The following is an 18,995-nucleotide window of genomic DNA, read 5'->3' as shown; positions in this document are numbered from 1 at the left end:
TCGATCTAACAGACTGGTTTAATCCAATTTGAAGAATTATATATTTTTAAATTTTTTGAAATAAAAATCAATTTAGTTCAATTTAGATAAACCGAATTTGCACACTAATTTTTGCTTATTTTTCTTCTTCTCTTTCTTTTAGTACTACTAGGCTAAAATTAATTTTCTTAAATAGTATTTAGTCGGTGGTTAGATGATGATTTTTGGAGGAAAAATAATAATAAAAGAGAATAAACAAGGTGGGCGAATTCTCACCATTAATCACGTGGACAACATCGTTTTCGCATACAAATCAATGGACATGTTGGGGCCACCATGGACAGTGTTTTGTGACCAAATATCTTTGTTAATCTTATTTAATTAGTCTAATTAAGTTTCTTTAATACTACTCCAAGCTTTTAGACCCTATAATTCCCATAATCTCATTGGATTATATCTTAAAAACCCACCCTGTGGTTCATTTGATGCCACATGTGTGGCAATTTACATAATCTCTTTCTTTTAAATTTTTAAACTTTTTTTACCTATTCTTTTTAATTATATAAAATCTTAGTTGTTTAAATTTTATTGTTTTGTGTTCGAATATGTAAATTATAATAAATGTTTTTTAAAATATAATGTATACATACTAAAAAGATTGCAAATTAAAATTTTAAAAAATTATTAAACACTAATCAAAGTTAGTTATACATTGTTTTCTATTTTTGATTAGTTATATTAAACAACTGAAATAATATTATTACATTGATTTAGTATTTATTAAAATAATTTGATTGTAATAACTCATTTATGATTTTACTAGACATTAATATAATAATTATAACTTTATAACTAATTTAATGTTCAAAACAATCATCAAAGTTGAATCAATTTAAGATATTTTTCATGAAATTAAAAATATTGCACATGTGTATAAATATTAAAACCAATGACTAGAAAAATAAAACTGGTTTGGTCGGTTGAACTTGTTAAGTTTAAAATCAGAGCTGCCCGGTTCTATTTATTATAAAAGTAAAAATACAGTTGAACCGGTTGGTCCAAATTGAATCACCGATTGGACCTTGAATCTAGCAATTAAAATGGTTTAACTGTTCAACTCTAATTTGTTCGGCTAGTGGTTCGGTTTTTAAAATTGATTAAAACAATATAGAAATTGACATGCTATTAGAAAAAAAAGAAAGAAAAACACTAATAGGTTGACGGAAGCAAAGCCGTAATTTCTGACGCTTGGTGTGTTTTAGAGTAATAAACAAATGAGAATGATACAGACTTACTTTTAATTTATTTTAGTAGTTCTTAAGTACGAAATTATGTTTTCTTATTTCCATGATGTCAATTAAAGACAAATCATTAATTAATCTTAGTTATTTATACAAGTTTCCTTTTTGGAGTTTTTGAATGACTTTATCAAGCTATATTTATGTTCACACTTTCTTTGTTTTGAGTTCCAAATTTTGGTCGAACTTTCTTATAAGAATAAAAAACATGTAGTTAGACAAGATCATGTTAAATTTTGATAATAAGGTTTCAAAGCCTATATTTTTTTTAATAATTAGCTAGGTTTTGTAGGCTGGAGAATTTGTAGCAAAATAATTTTGTCTTATTTCTATATTTTAGATTAATAATTTTAAAATCTAATCATTTTTTGACTTTTGTTTTTATAAAATCACATTCTGATTATGATAATTTAAATTAAGTTCTATTTTTGTTTTTACTTATTATAATACCATTTTTTTTATAAATTATAGTTAAATATGCCCAGTTAATTTAATTTATTCTAATTATACTAAATTTAAGAGCTACATTGTCGTAATTTTTTTAATTAAGTCTTTTGATTTAGATCACTAATATCGTAAAAAATTAAAATGGTAATCTTAATGAAAGTAAAAAAAAATCATATTAATTTTCAGATAAAAAAAGACAGAAGTGTGAAATCACATATGATACGTGGAAGACTTGGTATCTTACTAATTATTAATTAACTTGCTCTACTATTAATTAAGCCATAACCACTCTTGTATCTTATTTATTAATTAATAATAAGACTATAATGTCAAGTTTTTTGTATTGTTTGTCAACCTAATAATATTAGAGTTCTTAAAAGAACGATTATATAAAAATAAAAGGTTCATTCGTATATAAAATTACTATTTTAACACCTATTTTCCATTTAATTGTGTGTGTTTTTCAAGCTATCGTATAAAACTAACTTTTTTTAAAAAAATTATCATCAAGGCCTGCAAAATTTTATCGATTATGCAAACAAAAATAATGTGGCGGAATTTTATTATAAGAGTTTTTTTAGAGTTACAAATTAAATTGATATGTTGAAGGTTTACATGGTAATAAAACTCATATAATAAGGATTTAAATATATAATTTTTTCAAATGCAAACCAAATAAGATAGTTATAAAAACAAATGAAACTATAGAGTACTAGCAAAAATTAACCGAAAGATAGTGATTAAACCGGAATTCCGCCAAATTTGCCAATACGACACTCTTTTCTAAAAGAGAGACGTCTTAATCCAAAAAGACCCGTTCGATTTTGCGATGAAACCGCTTATTTCTTTATGTTCCACCCACTACTTCAAAGTGTGGATCCACAAAATTAGATCTAACAAACATCATTATTAGACGCCAACATAAACTTTTAAAAAAAGATTAAACTAGAACATTTCTAATTCCCAACTCAAAAAAGTTAGAAGAAACACAAATTAAAGCTAAAAGGTGGTTTTCAACTCCCAGCAAAACCACCTCCTCTAAAACAATTAAATTTTTTCAAGATTAAAAGAAACTCTAAATTTTAGAAGAATTTTACAAGATAAAACTAGAATGTGGTTTTCCCCCTCAAAAAAATCATTTCCTCTAAAAAATTTTGCTTCGTCAACTTTTAAAAAAAGAGAGATCCAAAAATGAATATGTATTAAAAAAATATCTAGATAGACTTTATTAAGTAGAAAAAAAAAAGAGGAGTGGAGGAGGTGGTTTTCGGTCAAAAGAGACCGGAAAACCACCTCCTCAATCCAGTGGTTTTAGTGTGTGGTTTTTAAAAAGAAGGGAGAGAGATATACTCTATAGAGAGAGCTCAACATCATTCAAAGCACAGCTTGGGTTATAAGAGTTGATTGCATATTAAATTACTATTTTTACACTAGTTTTTAATTCTATCACGATTTTTAATTTTTTTTAAATCTATCACAGAATGTTATTTGAAGTTTGCTGTATTAATAAATTTGATTTTTTTAAACATAGTGGTTTTATAAGATAGTTTTTAGAAATTGTGATAAATAATAAAATTTAAAAATTTAATCTATAATTGATCCAAAATAAAATATATTTTTTAGTTCAATGGAAGAAAAGAAGAAAACTATAGAAATTGTTGACAGTAATATTTTTTCAATTGTTGTAGCGAAATTGGATTTCTACCAAACAACGGCACATGTTTGCCGACCGAAATAGAGAAAACAAGATATTCTTTAAAATAAAATGAAAGGAAATATAAAACTAGTAATATTAAAATTTAATCATTCAAAAGCCTCTCATTTTTTTTTTCAATCGTACCCTAACGTAGAAAAATTCTCTCAGAACTCTTCACCTTTAGATTCTTTTTCAATTGTACTCCAAAGTATTAAATTGACCTCTTTTCACATGAAAACAAATTTAAAATATTTTTTCATTTTTAATCTATATTCTAATTAAACACTAATATTATTAATAATATAAAAAAATCATTTTTCTTAAAATTATATCCAATAACTTTTTAAAATTAAAACCATAAAAATTTCCAATTTAGGGTACAGTTGAAAAAAAAATCTAAAGGTGGGGAGATTTTGAGAGAATTTTCCTACATCAGGGTGCAATTGGAATGGAATTTAAAGGTGTGAGGGTTTTGAGAGAATTTTTCAACATTAAAGTGCAATTGAAAAAAAGTTTAAAGATGAAGGATTTTTGAATGATTAGCCCTAATATTAAAGAGTGTCATCACTACTAGAAATCAGGAGATTAACGACCGCAATTAGCGACGGAATGTCTTTCCGTCGCTAATTCACCAATTAGCGACGGAATTAGCGACGGAATGTCAATCCGTCGCCAAATCACCAATAAAAATTGGCGGGAGCTTCCCCACCAATTAGAGGACCAAAATTTAGCGACGGACTTGGGCAATCCGTCGCTAAATATGGTGGCAAGCCCAAACGCAGCGTTTTGGGCTTAAACTTAGCGACTGATTTTAAGTCGGTCGCTAAATTTAAGTCCAAATGCTGCGTTTTGTTTATTAATTGATATTTAGCGACGGACCGGAGAATCCGTCGCTAAATATCAATTAATAAACCGAGCAGCAGACCCTTCTCCCCCTTCTATTTTCTTTTCCGTTTTATTCTCCTCTCAGACCACCATCACCGTTCTCCCTTCCCTCTCAGACCACCATCACCGTTCTTCCTTCCCTCTTAGACCACCATCATCGTTCGCCGCTCTTCACACCACCATTATCGAATTGTATACTTTTTTACCGTTTATTTATATATAACGGTTTATGTTTATTTGTGTTTTGGTTTTTGTTTATTTGTTGTTGTCTATCGTGTCTGTCTGTGATTAGTTAACGGGTCTATTAAAAAACAGGGAAAATCGAAAAATGCCGAAAAACGGAAATTTTCTGCCGAAAAAACAAAAAATTAGAGACCACATATGAGCTTTTAGCGACGGATTTCCGTCGCTAAAATGCTCAAAAAAGGACAAAGTTGGACTTATTAGCGACGGACAATCCGTCGCTAATGAGTCCAATTTTGCGACTACATTTAGCGACGGATTATTCCGTCGCTGATGTAGCGACTGAACAGTCCGTCGCTAAATGTGTCGGTATTTGGTCAGCCAACCCGACCAAAATACCGACTGATCCAGATCAAATTACCGACGGACTTTCCGTCGGTAATTTGGCGACGGTTCATTTTTTGGGTTGCTAAATGATTAGCGACCCAAAATTTACCGACGGATTAAGTCCGTCGGTAATCTGTCGCTAATTAAGATTAGCGACGGATTTTAGCCAATTAGCGACGGAAATATCCGTCGCTAATTAGCTGATTTCTTGTAGTGCATGTTTTACGTGCTATTTTTCGTTCATAATTAACTAATTACTTTACAATTATTTATATTTTAAATTTACTTATTTCTTACAAATTCGTTAATGTTATAATATCAACATTAAATTTAACATTCATATAATATTTAAATCTCATAAACATTCAATTCATAAATAATTGAAATTATATAATAATCTTTAAATATAAATTTATTCTAGTGTTATGTGTTACTCATTGAATTTATAGGTAATATTATAAAAATAAGACATAATAAAAAAAAATCGACCTTTTAGCATCTTTTCACTTACATCCTGGCGTTGTAATTTTGTCTATATCACCATAATTCACACCTTTCGTTTCAAATTATATCGTAAAAAACTAAATTGATCCTTTTTCACTAGAAAAAAATGCAAATTTGATCATTCATTTTTAATTTATTTTTTTTAAAAGTATTTAATATTATAAAATAAACAAAAAAACCCTCTTCCCCAATAAATTAATATATTTAAAATTTTAATTAATATAAATTATTTAATAAAATATATAATTAGTTATATTTTTTCTAAGAATCGACAATCCGCTCGTCTTCCTCGTGACAAAATTTGTCACGAGGAAGACGAACCTGGTTAGAACCAGATCTGGTTCGAACCATGGTCTTTCTCATTGAGGAAGACCTGTTCGTCTTCCTCAGTGTGGAAGACGATGACTGTTCATCGTCTTCCTCACTGAGGAAGACCATGTCATCTTCCTCACTGAGGAAGACGACTGTCTACCGTCTTCCTCACTGAGGAAAACCAGTTTGTCTTCCTTGGTCTTCCTCACAGAGGAAGACAAGCCATATCTGGTTCGTTTTTCTCGTGACGAACCCGAAGCGGGTTCGTCACAAGAAAACCGAATGAGTTTTTTATTATAAAAAATATTTAAATTTGATAAATTTTTATACATATTTATTCATTAATTAGAAAATATTAATTTCGATATACGTTGAAGTTGTTGAAAAGGACATCGAAGTCGAAGGAGTGTGGCGGTAATTTTTTTTTTAATATCTAATATTTAAATAAAAAATTATTATTAGTTTTTTAATTTATAGAGAAGAGGATTTTTTGTTCTTTTTATAACATTAAGTGCTTTTTTAAAATTATAAAAGTAAAGGATCATATTGCTATTTTTTCAAATAAAAAAGGGCTAATTTAGTTTTTTAGGATGTAATTAGAAACGAAAGGTGCGAATTAGGGTGATATAGATAAAATTACAACGTTAGGGTGCAAGTGAAAAGATGCTAAGAGGTCGGGGTTTTTTGGTGATTAAACCTAAAAATAATAATTTACCTTTTATATTTTTTCTTTTGATTTAAACATATTTTATAAAATATGCGACCACATTTTAATCTTTTCAAACTTATACATTTATAACTATAATCACATTCATCAAAAAAAGAAAACTATCATCACATGTTAAATTGATATATATATTTCCCATTGATAATTTTACTATTGAGGAGGGAAGCAACTTGTAGAAGAAAATAAATTTACAATCTATTTTTTTCTTTGAGAAATTTTTTTATAAAAAAAATTAAATTCACCATCATTACTCTATATTTATATCATTTGGATACAACTCCTTAATTCATTGATAACTTTCTATCTAGTAAAATTACACACAATATTGGGATGATATTAATTTCAATGAGATCGTAGTGATTAATATTGAAGTGTCACTCTACTTAGTCTACTACTTATATAATTTCATTAACTATTAGATTCCAAAAAAAAGAATGAAATGAAAAAATATAGAAAATAAAAAAGAAAAATCCTACAATTTTGGAAGCTTGGATGACCCCTCATGCACACGTGGCGGGAAGATGCTTTAATGTTATCTCAAACCCACAAGCGACACGTAGCATAGCATAGCATCATGAGCATTACACGTTGCAGAAGATAATTGGCTGTCTTCTGAGAACCGGTGCTGCTGACGTGGTACGTCGCTGTCAGAAAGAGCTCCCCAGAGGACACCAAAAAGAAGTGGGTAGTGATGGCCTAATCACTTCGTGACAAGCCTTGATTAAAGTGCCCTCTCAATTTTACCCCTACTTTACCACTTTATTTACCTACTTTGCCACTGTTGTCGTCCAACTATTTTGTCATGTACTTTCCGTATGTAATGACTATAATACCCTCGAATTCGTACATATTTTACATTGAAGAACCATTGGTTAGTGTTATCAAAAAGCAATTTGGTTGTTGTTGCTTTCTACAACTTAATCAAATTAGAGGGAAAGCTAAAGAAAAAGATGCTTAGTCTATCTCCCATAGGTTAGGGAGAGTTGGTTACAACTACATTTTGTACTTAAAGGTTATTTTATCATTTGTGGGACTTTACTTTTTAACTTATTAAATGGAATTAGGTGTCATCCATTCCAAAACACAATAATTTAATACACATGTAAAAATTATAAATTCATCTTGTTCTAAATAATATAATTAAGGGGGTAAACACTTACACAAGAAACCAAACCAAAATGATAAATTGATTTGATATAACAATAACAGTTTAGTTTTTTTTAGTTTGGTTCGGATTTCAATATAAAAAATTTGTGTTGAATTTTAAGATAAAACAAATATAAACGATCTAACTGAAAATTTAACAAAACGGCATGTTTGATTCAGCACGGTTGGAAAAATTACACTTTTATAAAATTTTGGTTTGGTTTTGAAAAGGATGAGAATTTTGGTTCAATTCGATTTTAACCAAATGCACATAATATACTTTAACAATTATTTTATTTAAGATTTAGAACTTTAATCATAAATTTCAAAATTATGTGCTTTAATATAAATTTTGATTCTCATAACTATTTAAAGAAAATGTCATTAGTTTTTTTTCATATTCTTATCATTATGATTTCATGTAGTTTCCAAACAATAAACTTGTATTTTAAATTATCCAAATAAAAAATGTATTATAAAATAATACTAAAATTATTATTTAAAAATTCGAACAAAGTCTTGTATAATTTATGTTGCTATATTTTTCGATGATAAATTTGCATTATAAAAGCAGTTTAATAATTAATTTTTTTATAAAGCAATTTATGAATCAGGCAGCAATGCATCTCTTTCGTCCGCGCGCGATAACTCTACCTGGCGTGCCGTGTATGTTCTAGTGACTAGTGCAAAACTCCCATTATAAATCAAGTCATCTAGATTGATTCATAAACGTTTGGAATATTTTATTTCTGTAACTATTATGAATTTGAGTTAATATATATTAAGGGGCGGAGTTAGAGTTTACCCAGGATCTCTTATTTTTTTTAAAGAGAACTCCTTAAACTTTTTTTATATTAAAAATATTAGTTATCAAGTTTGGATTTTCGTATAAATTCCCCCACTCAACCTTTTGTTCCTTCAAAAAATCATTCTAATTTTATTTTCTTCCAAATAGAGATATTAAATTTAAATTCTATAATTGGCCCTCCTTAAATTCAATTCTAACTCTATTCCAATATACATTTTATTTCAATATATGTACATACTTTTACGTTTTTGTGTGACTTATAATTTTTTTTTAGACAATGACATTGAAGTATCAATAATTGTTATTGTTTAAATTATGTCATTAAATGATTCAACACACTAGATTTCAATTATTTTGGTATATTAGAAAGGAGAGGCATTCATAGGTTATGAGTAAACAAATAATGGGGTTCATAAGTTGGTGGTATAAGTAAAGTTTAGAATGATACAAAAGAGAATTAGATTCCACAAAAACAAAATAGATAACATAATATCACCTCGAGAAGTTCTAATCATGGGACCTATTTATTTTACCTTTCATTACCTATTTACCCACCCTTTTGTTCATTAATGGTAATTTTTGGGAAAAGTCTAGGAATAAAAGGATAAAAACAAAAGGATTTTGATGTTAAATGTAATTGAATGAAATTATTTAATTATTTCCATGCAAGGCTATTTTTGGAAATACATGAAATTGCAGCCTATACAGACGAATAGAGTTAATAAGTTGGCGTGTAGAAGTTGTCTACTTTGGTATTGGATGGATAGGGATGTGAATACAAAAGAAAGTTAATGAAAAAGCAGTGATTTCTGCTCAGTGGAACTATACCTTTTATGCCCTTTAAAATAGATAATGTAATATAATATATAAAAATGCTAAATTTCATGGAATAAAATATAAATGACAAAAAACTCCTTCACAAGTAGGAGTGAGTTGAGCTACTTCAAAAATTAAGCAATAAAAATAATTATCCATTAGAGTTCTTTAATTACAAAATGAACCTTTCAATAATAATTACATTAACATCTCCATTTTAAGATAAATCAACCGTAATAAATAATATTAATTTCCATAATACTTAATAATATGTAATCATTAATTATTATTATTAATAAAATTTAGTAATTTAATTAGCATTAAATCTATTAATGAATTAGCTATGTTTTTTTGCATATTAAATAAAAATTATTTATGAAATTAAAATTTGCCACTGAATACTCTTTTCTACAGTAAGATTACTACTACTTATAAAAAAAAACCTCATAAAATTTATCGCAGATGGTGATTCCGCCTCGTCATTAATTAAATTCGAATTAAATTCTTCCGAATTATTTTTTAAATTCTCTCATACTTTTAGATTTTACTTTAAAAGTCCACAATCAATGCACATAAATATTTTATTCACTCATATAGAATTGAAATAAAAATAATACAAACATTGAATGAATACCCTTTACCAATAATAATTATATCACATTATTTTGCAAAAAAACATTAAATTATTTAACTATTTATTTAGCTGGTTGGAAGGTATGGATAGGGATAATGGGTTACACTAGTAGACATTTCCACAACCATATTCTTCTCATCTTTCTTTCTCAGATTCTCTCTTTGTTAGTGTCTCCATGAATTCTACTTCTTCTTCAAGAATTTAATTGAGTTTTAAATTACTAAAAAACACCTTAAAATAATATTTTAAAGACTTCCCACATGTGTTTCTTGGTTAATTAACAAGAATTTAAGTTGTAGTAACTGATTAAAGACTTAGATTTTCTTGTCAGATTCTTTGTTAAGGGTTGTTGATTTAGTAACTGAATTTCAAATCTTGGTTGGTTTCAAATCTTTAAATTTTTTAAATTTTTGTTGCTGGATAAGATAGCATCTTTTTTTCTTTGATTCCACTTCTGTTCTTCTTCATCAAAGTTTGAGTTTTTATTTTTGACCCTGAATTTAGTATTATTTAGTAAAGTACCCATCTTTGGTTAAATTCTTGGATGAATTTGCTCCATGTATTTGGATTTGGTTTAAAGGTGGGGCATTTAATTTGGCTGCTATGTTGCTGGATTGTGTCAGTAATTTCAATGAACTGGTTCATTAATGGTGAAATTGTGGAGACCAAGTCTGGTTTCCTTGGCGATGGTGGCTGTTGTAGCAGCAAAATATGGGTTAAATTATGGGAGAAGATCACAGGAAATAGTTGCAAGATGCAGCATCCGTACTACTTGTATCTTGGTTCTAAGAGAGTTAGAAAAACATGGTGGAGGAAGATTTTATGGGCATGGATTATTGGCTGGACTTTGTTCTCTGTATGGCTCTTTTGGTATATGAGTTCACAAGCTACTGAGAAAAGAAGAGAAAATCTTGCTAGTATGTGTGATGAGAGGGCTAGGATGTTGCAGGATCAGTTTAATGTTAGTATGAACCATGTTCAAGCTATGGCCATTTTGATCTCGACTTTTCACCATGGCAAAAACCCTTCTGCTATTGATCAGGTTATTTGATCTCTCCTTCAAATATTTTCTTGGTTTTTAGTTTGCTAGAGAATTTTGTAAAATGTCAATGCTTTTGATCTGATAATTCATGTAAAGTAAGGTACTTTAAGTCATATAATTGATTGTGTTTTGTTTAAACTAGTTTGTAATGTTGGATTTTGGTGAAGTGGTTAAGTAGATCTAGGTTTAAAAGTTTATGAATTGAACAGTGTTGTGTTGTTAATGAGCACCGACTAACTTTCGGATTCTGTAGTGGACTTTTGCGAGGTACACGGAAAGAACTGCTTTCGAGAGGCCTCTCACAAGTGGCGTGGCGTATGCTGTAAGGGTGCTTCATTCTGAAAGGGAGGAATTTGAGAGACAACAAGGCTGGACTATTAAGAAGATGGATACACTTGAAAAAAATCCAGTTCAGAAGGATGACTATATTCCGGAATTGTTGGAGCCATCCCCGATTCAAGAAGAATATGCCCCTGTGATCTTTGCGCAAGATACCGTTTCGCACGTGGTTTCTATTGATATGCTGTCTGGAAAAGTGAGTTCATTACTGTGTTATGGATTTTTTTCTTCATTTCTTTAGCTGCGTTGACTGAAATTTATTACATGTTACCCTAGATTTTGCAATGACTGTTACTTCATTTCTCAAATTCTGTTTCTTGCAACTCGAATTCACCGGTGTTATTACTTACTTCATGGGTTCTTCTCATATGTATGCCTGCAGGAAGACTCTGAAAATGTCTTGCGTGCTAGGGAAACAGGAACAGGAGTTTTGACTGCTCCATTTAGACTGCTCAAATCTAGTCGCCTTGGTGTTATTTTGACATTTGCTGTCTACAAGAGAGATCTTCCTTCAAATGCGACACCAAATGAGAGGATCCAAGCAACTGATGGGTAATGATTTTTATCATCAACTATATAATTACTATGAAGTGTTTTACACAGTTTCCTTCTATGAGTGAATCCTCGAATACTGGCTGCATAACAGCCCTCAAGTGTAATGATTCTTTATTTGAACAGAACATGGGAAATTATAGAGTTATACACAACGATAGCTTATAAGAAAGAGTTCTTACGATGTTTCCACTATTGCCAAACAGGTATTTAGGAGGAATCTTTGATATTGAATCACTTGTGGAAAAGCTACTTCATCAGCTTGCAAGCAAACAAACAATCCTAGTGGATGTTTATGATACTACTAATGAGTCTCATCCAATCAGCATGTATGGTTCAAATGTCACCGATGATGCGTTGCGACATGTTAGCTCCCTTAGTTTTGGCGATCCTCATAGAAAGCATGAGATGCATTGTAGGTATAACCATATAAACAAACATATCTCTTTTGATATTTTATGATACAGAAAAGGCCTTGTTTCTTGTATGGCACAAATTTATAAGAGGCTGTATATCAATTGAAATGAGTTCTACTTTCAGGTTCAAACAAAAAGCCCCATGGCCATTGTTAGCAACAGGAATATCATTTGGCGTCTTTGTGATTGCTTGTCTTGTGGGACATATATTTCATGCAACTGTAAATAGGATTGCCAAAGTTGAAGATGATTATGATGAGATGACGGTGCTTAAAAAACGAGCTGAGGCTGCTGATATTGCAAAATCCCAGGTAATTGATTTTCTTAATTTACTTGGTTTGATTTTGTTTAGGTGGCATTAAATCTAACAGATTTCATCTTCTTGCAGTTTCTTGCTACGGTTTCGCACGAGATAAGAACCCCAATGAATGGTGTTCTAGGTGGGTTATGTTCTTACTCTGTATTTCTTGCTTATCTTAAGAGAAATGACAGTAAATTTCAAAATTCTGTATTTTGTTGTTACAGGAATGTTACATATGCTTATGGACACTGATTTAGATGTAACACAACAAGATTATGTCAGAACTGCACAAGCCAGTGGAAAGGCTTTGGTCTCACTAATCAACGAGGTGTTAGATCAAGCAAAAATTGAATCTGGTAAACTTGAGCTTGATGATGTACAATTTAATCTGCGGGCAATTTTGGATGATGTAATCTCACTTTTTTCTGACAAGTCTCGAGATAAAGGTGTAGAGGTACTATATTAACTCTTACCATAACATTCTGAGTATCTCACTTTTTTTTTTCTCTAGTTATTAGTTAATTGCATTCATCTTCTTTTGCTGTAATTTCTCTTATCTAATACTCAAATTTTCACCATGTAATATATTAATTTTGCTATTCGCTTGATCATATTGGCGGAAGAGTAGTCAGCAGTTTACATATCCGATAGTGTTCCTGAGTTCCTCATTGGTGATCCTGGAAGATTTCGTCAAATCATAATTAATCTCATGGGGAATTCCATAAAAGTAAGTATCTTGCTATTTTGTACTGATATGATCAATAATGGTTTGTATACATTTTTTTTAAAATATCTTACGAGAACTGCAAACTTTCTTTGCCAGTTTACTCATCAGGGACATGTCTTTGTCACTGTCCATCTTGTGGAGGAGGTGATCGACTCCATAGATGTAGAGACAGGACCATCAGCAAGGAACACTCTGAGTGGTTTCCCCGTAGCAGATCGGCGCTGCAGCTGGGCAGGATTTAGGACATTCAACCAAGAAGGTTCTAATCGTGCTCTCGTGCCATTCTCCTCTGAACATATCAATCTAATCGTGTCAGTCGAGGATACAGGAGAAGGGATCCCTCTCGAAGCTCAACCTCGCATTTTCACTCCATTTATGCAGGTTGGTCCGTCAACATCCAGAAAATATGGAGGCACGGGTATTGGCCTGAGTATAAGCAAGTGTTTAGTTGGCCTCATGAATGGAGAAATCGGGTTTGTAAGCATACCCAAGACTGGGACCACCTTTACATTCACTGCTGTTTTTGCCAGTGGCTGCTCCAATGCAATCGAGCACAAAGGCCCAAAAATCAGCACTCAGTCTAACACTGTCTTCTCAGAATTTCGAGGCATGACAGCATTGATTGTGGATCGCAGGCCTGTCAGGGCGACTGTTTCACGATATCATGTTCAGCGGCTTGGAATCCACGTTGAAGTGGCTTCTGACTTGCACCAAGCTTTATCTAGCATAAACAGTGGGAACGTGGTAATCAACCTGGTTCTTATTGAACAGGAAGTTTGGGATACAGATTCTAGCGTTTCTTCTCTCTTTATGAATGATATAAGAAAAATTGATCGCGGCGTTTCTCCAAAATTGTTCCTTCTAACTAATTCAACCAACTCGCCGAGCAACAACACCGCAACTTGTGCTGTTTATACCCCGAGTGTCATCATGAAGCCCCTGAGGGCAAGCATGCTGGCTGCATCATTGCAGCGAGCAATGGGTGTTGGGAACAAGGGGAATCCGCGGAATGGGGAAGAACTCAGCAACCTTCTTCTCGGAAGAAAGATTCTCATTATAGACGACAACTACGTCAACCTTAAAGTAGCTGCTGGTGCTTTGAAAAAATATGGAGCTGATGTGGTTTGTGCAGATAGTGGAGAAAAGGCAATCCAGTTGCTTACTCCACCACACCAGTTCGATGCATGTTTCATGGACATTCAGATGCCGGAAATGGACGGGTATGTGAAATTATGTCCTTTCTTAAGTTTTTCCAGTAGTATTAATATTTTTTGAATTTAGCATTTAGTCACAGAATTAAGATATGCTTCCTCCTGCTAAAAATGTTTTCTCTAGCAGCTTGGTTTCAGACTTAAGTATTTATTTTCCCCCTGAACTTGCACTCGATGAGCAATTAACGCCAAAATTAAGTTTCTTTATCAATTAGTCTCTTGAACTTTTCAGTTTTAATCAATTAGGCCAAATGTATTTTTTTGAAAATAACACTAAGGGGCTAATTGACAAAAAAATTAGATTAATTGATCATAAGTTGGGCTAATTGATAACAACTAACAAGTTTATAAGACTAACTGATAAAAGAAGTTAATTTTTTCGTGAATTGCTCATAACGTACAAGTTCAGCGGGTAAATTGATATATCAAAGGAAGAAGCTCTTTTTAGTATGTGATAGTGCTTAGTTCTTCATTGATAGATTGATTTGCTTGCCAACTTGGTGCATTTGCTAACACTACGCAATGCACTTCTTCCTTAGGTTTGAAGCTACAAGGAGAATTCGTGATAAAGAAAGCAAGTTGAAGAACTGTCCTAACAGCGGAGAAAAGCCAGGTGGAGCCTCGGAAATTTCTCAAAATTGGCATGTACCCATTTTAGCAATGACAGCAGATGTGATCCAAGCTACACACGAAGAATGTGCAAAATACGGAATGGATGGATATGTTTCAAAACCATTTGAAGCTGAGCAGTTGTATAGAGAAGTCTCACGTTTCTTCCAATCCGCTTCCGATGTCATTTTATAGATTCAACGCATACTCTTAACCTCAGCACACGAGCAGCTATTCTCGGGGACGCTCTGGGGTATGCGTGAATATGTCAGTAGAGTTTCTCCCAAGTGTAAGTACACCTAACCCAAACTGAATTTAAACTAAAATATAAGCTCAAGAATTGTTAGTGTACTTACAGTCATTTTTACTTTTCCAGGAAAACATTTGTTGCAGAGAGTGTATATATAGAAGCCATGATTGAGTGCACAGTGAAGATGAAGCCGGTTCCGATTTTCGATTGTAAAGTTGGTATCATTAGCTAGCAGCTCGTTAGGGACAAATATGTAGGATTTAGGACTCGAATCGATTCGAATTGGATAGATTGATATACCACTTTCAGAAAAAAGATGAGAAATGTGTCTCTTCTTTTTCTTCTTGTAGAATAATAAAAATTGATGATGATCCATGAAAGATGTCTGTTTTCTTTCAAAGGATCAGTTTGTATGATAAATTAGATAGAGGCTCAGTTTGTATGATAAATTAGATAGAGGCTCAGTTTGTAAGTAAGTAAGAACGAAAGGAAGCGTTTCAATCCATCAATGTATAATGTCTCTAGTTCTGTACTGTAATTGCAAGTCTTAATTACACATTAACGCCGGTGGATTTAAATATAATAAAGGTTCATTTTATCTCCCGAACTTGTCATAAAATATTATATAAGGCACCAACGAGCTATAGCTCAAATGGTATAAGCACTGGCAGCAAACTGCTAGGTCGTGGGTTCGATTCCTCCCACAAGCGCTCCCCTCTCCCCAATTATCCAAAAAAAAGAAAAATTATATAAGGCCAACTTCATGCCGTTGCATAAAAATATCTTTAAAATGAGCGTTTTAACTCGCTTTATCTCTTAACTTTTAAATTATCCAATAATATTCTACCATCTCAGCTTCGAATTTATATATAATCTTCCGATTGCTACTACAATAAAGGGAAAAATTGAGCTAGAATGTACAATATTCTATTTTATATGTGTATATACACGATATTCTTTTAATTAAATATGTATTTTATATTTTTACCCGATACATATATAGAATAGAATAAAATATATTTTGGTGTCTGAAGTCTGCAAATTTAAACTTTATTTGTAATTTTGCGCCAGATTGGAAACTTTTATAGAATTGCTTTTTCATTATTATACATTTGTTTCATTATAATAATGTATATGAAAAACATTAGTGCCGTCAGCTCACATGAAGTCGATATGTCCGAGTGGTTAAGGAGACAGACTTGAAATCTGTTGGGCTTCGCCCGCGCAGGTTCGAACCCTGCTGTCGACGTTTTTCTCAAAATATATTATCTGAATTTTTTTATGGATTGAGATTTCCAATAAATTTGAGGAAGTCATGTTTATAATAATTTAATTATTGTAATTTTTTACTTGTATTGTTTATTTTATAATAAATAGTATTTATCGTAAATATAATCTCGTCAAGTTTAAAATAAACATGAGTGAATTTCAATCTTTTGTTTCTCTCTCAACTTTCAATCCCAACCGTTAGATCAGTTTCATAAATTAACAAAGGGATATTCTCACCAATTTCCCAACAAATAAAACCCTCCCATTTTCTCCAATCTTCCTCCCCCCTCCGTCTCTCTCTCTTCACAGATTCAGCGTTATTTCTAAGCAAAGCGGCGAACAACACAAAAATTCAAATTCAAAAGAGAGGGGCAGAGAGGTAATTTTCCATGGATCCAGACTCAGTAGCAAAGGCGTTCGTGGAGCATTACTACAGCACATTCGATGCGAACAGAGGACAATTAGCCAATCTTTACCAAGAAGGATCCATGCTCACTTTTGAAGGGCAGAAGATCCAAGGCTCTCAAAACGTCGTCGCTAAACTCACTTCGCTGCCGTTTCAGCAGTGTAAGCATAGCATCACCACCGTTGATTGCCAGCCTTCTGGTCCTGCCGGCGGTATGCTTGTCTTTGTTTCTGGTAATCTTCAGCTCGCCGGTGAACAGCACGCTCTTAAGTTTAGCCAGGTTTTGATTCTTTTCCTGTTTTTTTATAATTGTTTTTTTTGTTTTAGGGTTTTGTTTTGTTAGGTAATGATTTATGGATCCGTGTTTGTTCTTGATTTTTAGTTTATGGCTTCGATCTGATTGAAATTTAGTTTGAATTGACCTGATTTTTCTATTTTTTGCTTGATTTTATATTTGTTTATAAATTAGCTGTTTAATTGGTATATAATTTAGTATTAGATCTTGTTGATGGTTTGATTGACCTAAGCTGTGATGTTTTTATGATGCTCGCTATGCTACATATGATATGGAAGATGATTTTGTTTCAGTCTAAAGTAGTTTTGATTGTCCCCGGCGAACTGGTTTTGTTTTTGTACAGTATGCTTGAAATTAAGTGATTAATTATTCGTTTGGTGTTGTTTTTGAACGAGATATTTGGTCTTTAGTGGTATTTTATTGTTACATTTCTTTGTGCAAGCATCTTAGTATGGGATAATAGTAGCGCGCAATTGTGTGTTTTGATGCATAGTAGGCGACAATACTTATTCGTGAAGTGCTTCTTGTGTTTTGTTCTTTGTAGCATATGTTATTAAGTGAAAATCTTTACATCGTGCAAGTCTATATCTGTTACAGGAATCTACATAATTTACACAGAATGTGGTGTTTTATCTTCTCTAAGTCGGATAAGAGAATGATATAGGTGAAAGCGATAATGATTTTGATGAAAGTAAAAAATATTACATTATGACTAAACAATTAGACTTATGATAATGATACTCAAAAGAATAGAGCATTTCATTCTACCATATGAGTTAAACCCTTTATACATTTTGTTGACATCTTCCTTGTTGGTTATGCTTATTGTGATCACACTGTTGATGGATTCATTATTTTCTTGGAAGATTAGTTTGTATTTAGCAAGAATGTAGATTAATAGCACTTACCTCGTTTCCTTTTATAAACGTTTATGTAGCTATGTTTTGCATTTTCCGGCTAGTGCTTTTATTATCTGTTTAGTGAGATATATTGTGTTACGCTTCTTTCTAAACTATAAAGTATAAACTGTGAATGACTTAATTTGAGCTAGCTTGTATATGGTCAGCTCAGCTGTAACTGTTGCTGAGAACACATCGATCATAGGCGCATGCATTTATCTATTTGTGAGGAATGGTTATCTAAATCTTTATAGACATAGAATCGGAAGTTCAGAATACTATGTTCTTGACGAGTAGGCATTTTCATGACTTGTTTTTGGTTTACATGCTTTGCTTTCCAGGATCAGAAATCTACCTTGTTTATTTCTTGCGGGGTTTTTGTGTGCAAATTTAACCTGTTCCAATTCTGGGAGTAGAGTAGAATTGTATGACATTTGTTATAACCAGCATTCATTTTTGTCATTTTATTTTCGCAGATGTTCCATTTGATGCCAACACCACAGGGAAGCTTTTATGTGTTGAATGACATCTTCCGATTGAACTATGCATAAAAACAAGATCGGTGGATCATCACTCAAAGACTTTATTGTCAAAATGTTCAGAATTACTTTACCCATCTCGTTCATGTTTTAGACGTTTTAAGTGAAAACTTGTATTTTTGTTTGATTAAGTTTGATGTTCCTATTTGTCTTGTTATTGTCTGGACAGTTCAGAGATGTTTGCCATATTTGGTTGAATTGGTAGAGGGCTGCCCTCTTGGAGTTGAAAAATTGGGTGTTGGAACTTTCAAAACTCATTAGTCAATATTGAAATGGAAGTTCTTTTCAAATTAGCATTTTAGAATAATTGGCATAGTT

At 31.8% G+C, this 18,995-nt stretch overlaps 3 protein-coding genes and 1 non-coding gene across 5 annotated transcripts in view; 3 read left to right on the top strand and 1 right to left on the bottom strand.

The window, feature by feature from the left end:
* The window catches only part of LOC126655137 (calmodulin-binding transcription activator 4), an 81,712-nt gene that overhangs the window by 35,883 nt on the left and 26,834 nt on the right, over window positions 1–18,995 (bottom strand). The gene's annotated exons all lie outside the window — the stretch shown is intronic.
* LOC126654542 (histidine kinase 3) lies at window positions 9,905–15,807 on the top strand. Its single transcript, XM_050348436.2, has 11 exons — window positions 9,905–10,864; window positions 11,118–11,399; window positions 11,586–11,755; window positions 11,962–12,174; window positions 12,296–12,482; window positions 12,560–12,611; window positions 12,697–12,926; window positions 13,101–13,199; window positions 13,296–14,419; window positions 14,950–15,308; window positions 15,396–15,807. Exons 1-10 carry the CDS (start codon window positions 10,367–10,369, stop codon window positions 15,212–15,214), a joined length of 3,120 nt encoding a protein of 1,039 aa, XP_050204393.1. The 5' UTR covers window positions 9,905–10,366; the 3' UTR covers window positions 15,215–15,308; window positions 15,396–15,807.
* Window positions 16,437–16,518, top strand: TRNAS-UGA (transfer RNA serine (anticodon UGA)). The gene has a single exon. It is a non-coding gene; the product is annotated as a tRNA-Ser (tRNA).
* Window positions 16,788–18,970, top strand: LOC126656080 (nuclear transport factor 2B). Its single transcript, XM_050350551.1, has 2 exons — window positions 16,788–17,224; window positions 18,615–18,970. The coding sequence occupies exons 1-2, from the start codon at window positions 16,928–16,930 to the stop codon at window positions 18,687–18,689; spliced, it is 372 nt and encodes a 123-aa protein (XP_050206508.1). The 5' UTR covers window positions 16,788–16,927; the 3' UTR covers window positions 18,690–18,970.

Source organism: Mercurialis annua, linkage group LG7, assembly GCF_937616625.2.
Source record: "Mercurialis annua linkage group LG7, ddMerAnnu1.2, whole genome shotgun sequence".
Classification (NCBI taxonomy): Eukaryota; Viridiplantae; Streptophyta; class Magnoliopsida; order Malpighiales; family Euphorbiaceae; genus Mercurialis; species Mercurialis annua.
Note: the sequence above shows the minus strand (reverse complement) of the source record. Positions and strands in the feature narration are given on the sequence as shown.

Coding starts and splice junctions, on each gene's coding strand:
- LOC126654542 (XM_050348436.2), top strand. CDS start 10,367: ATGAATTTGCTCCATGTATTTGGATTTGGTTTAAAGGTGGGGCATTTA. Junction 12,927..13,100: donor CTCGAGATAAAGGTGTAGAG/GTACTATATTAA, acceptor GCGGAAGAGTAG/TCAGCAGTTTACATATCCGA. Junction 13,200..13,295: donor TCATGGGGAATTCCATAAAA/GTAAGTATCTTG, acceptor TTTCTTTGCCAG/TTTACTCATCAGGGACATGT.
- LOC126656080 (XM_050350551.1), top strand. CDS start 16,928: ATGGATCCAGACTCAGTAGCAAAGGCGTTCGTGGAGCATTACTACAGC. Junction 17,225..18,614: donor ACGCTCTTAAGTTTAGCCAG/GTTTTGATTCTT, acceptor TTATTTTCGCAG/ATGTTCCATTTGATGCCAAC.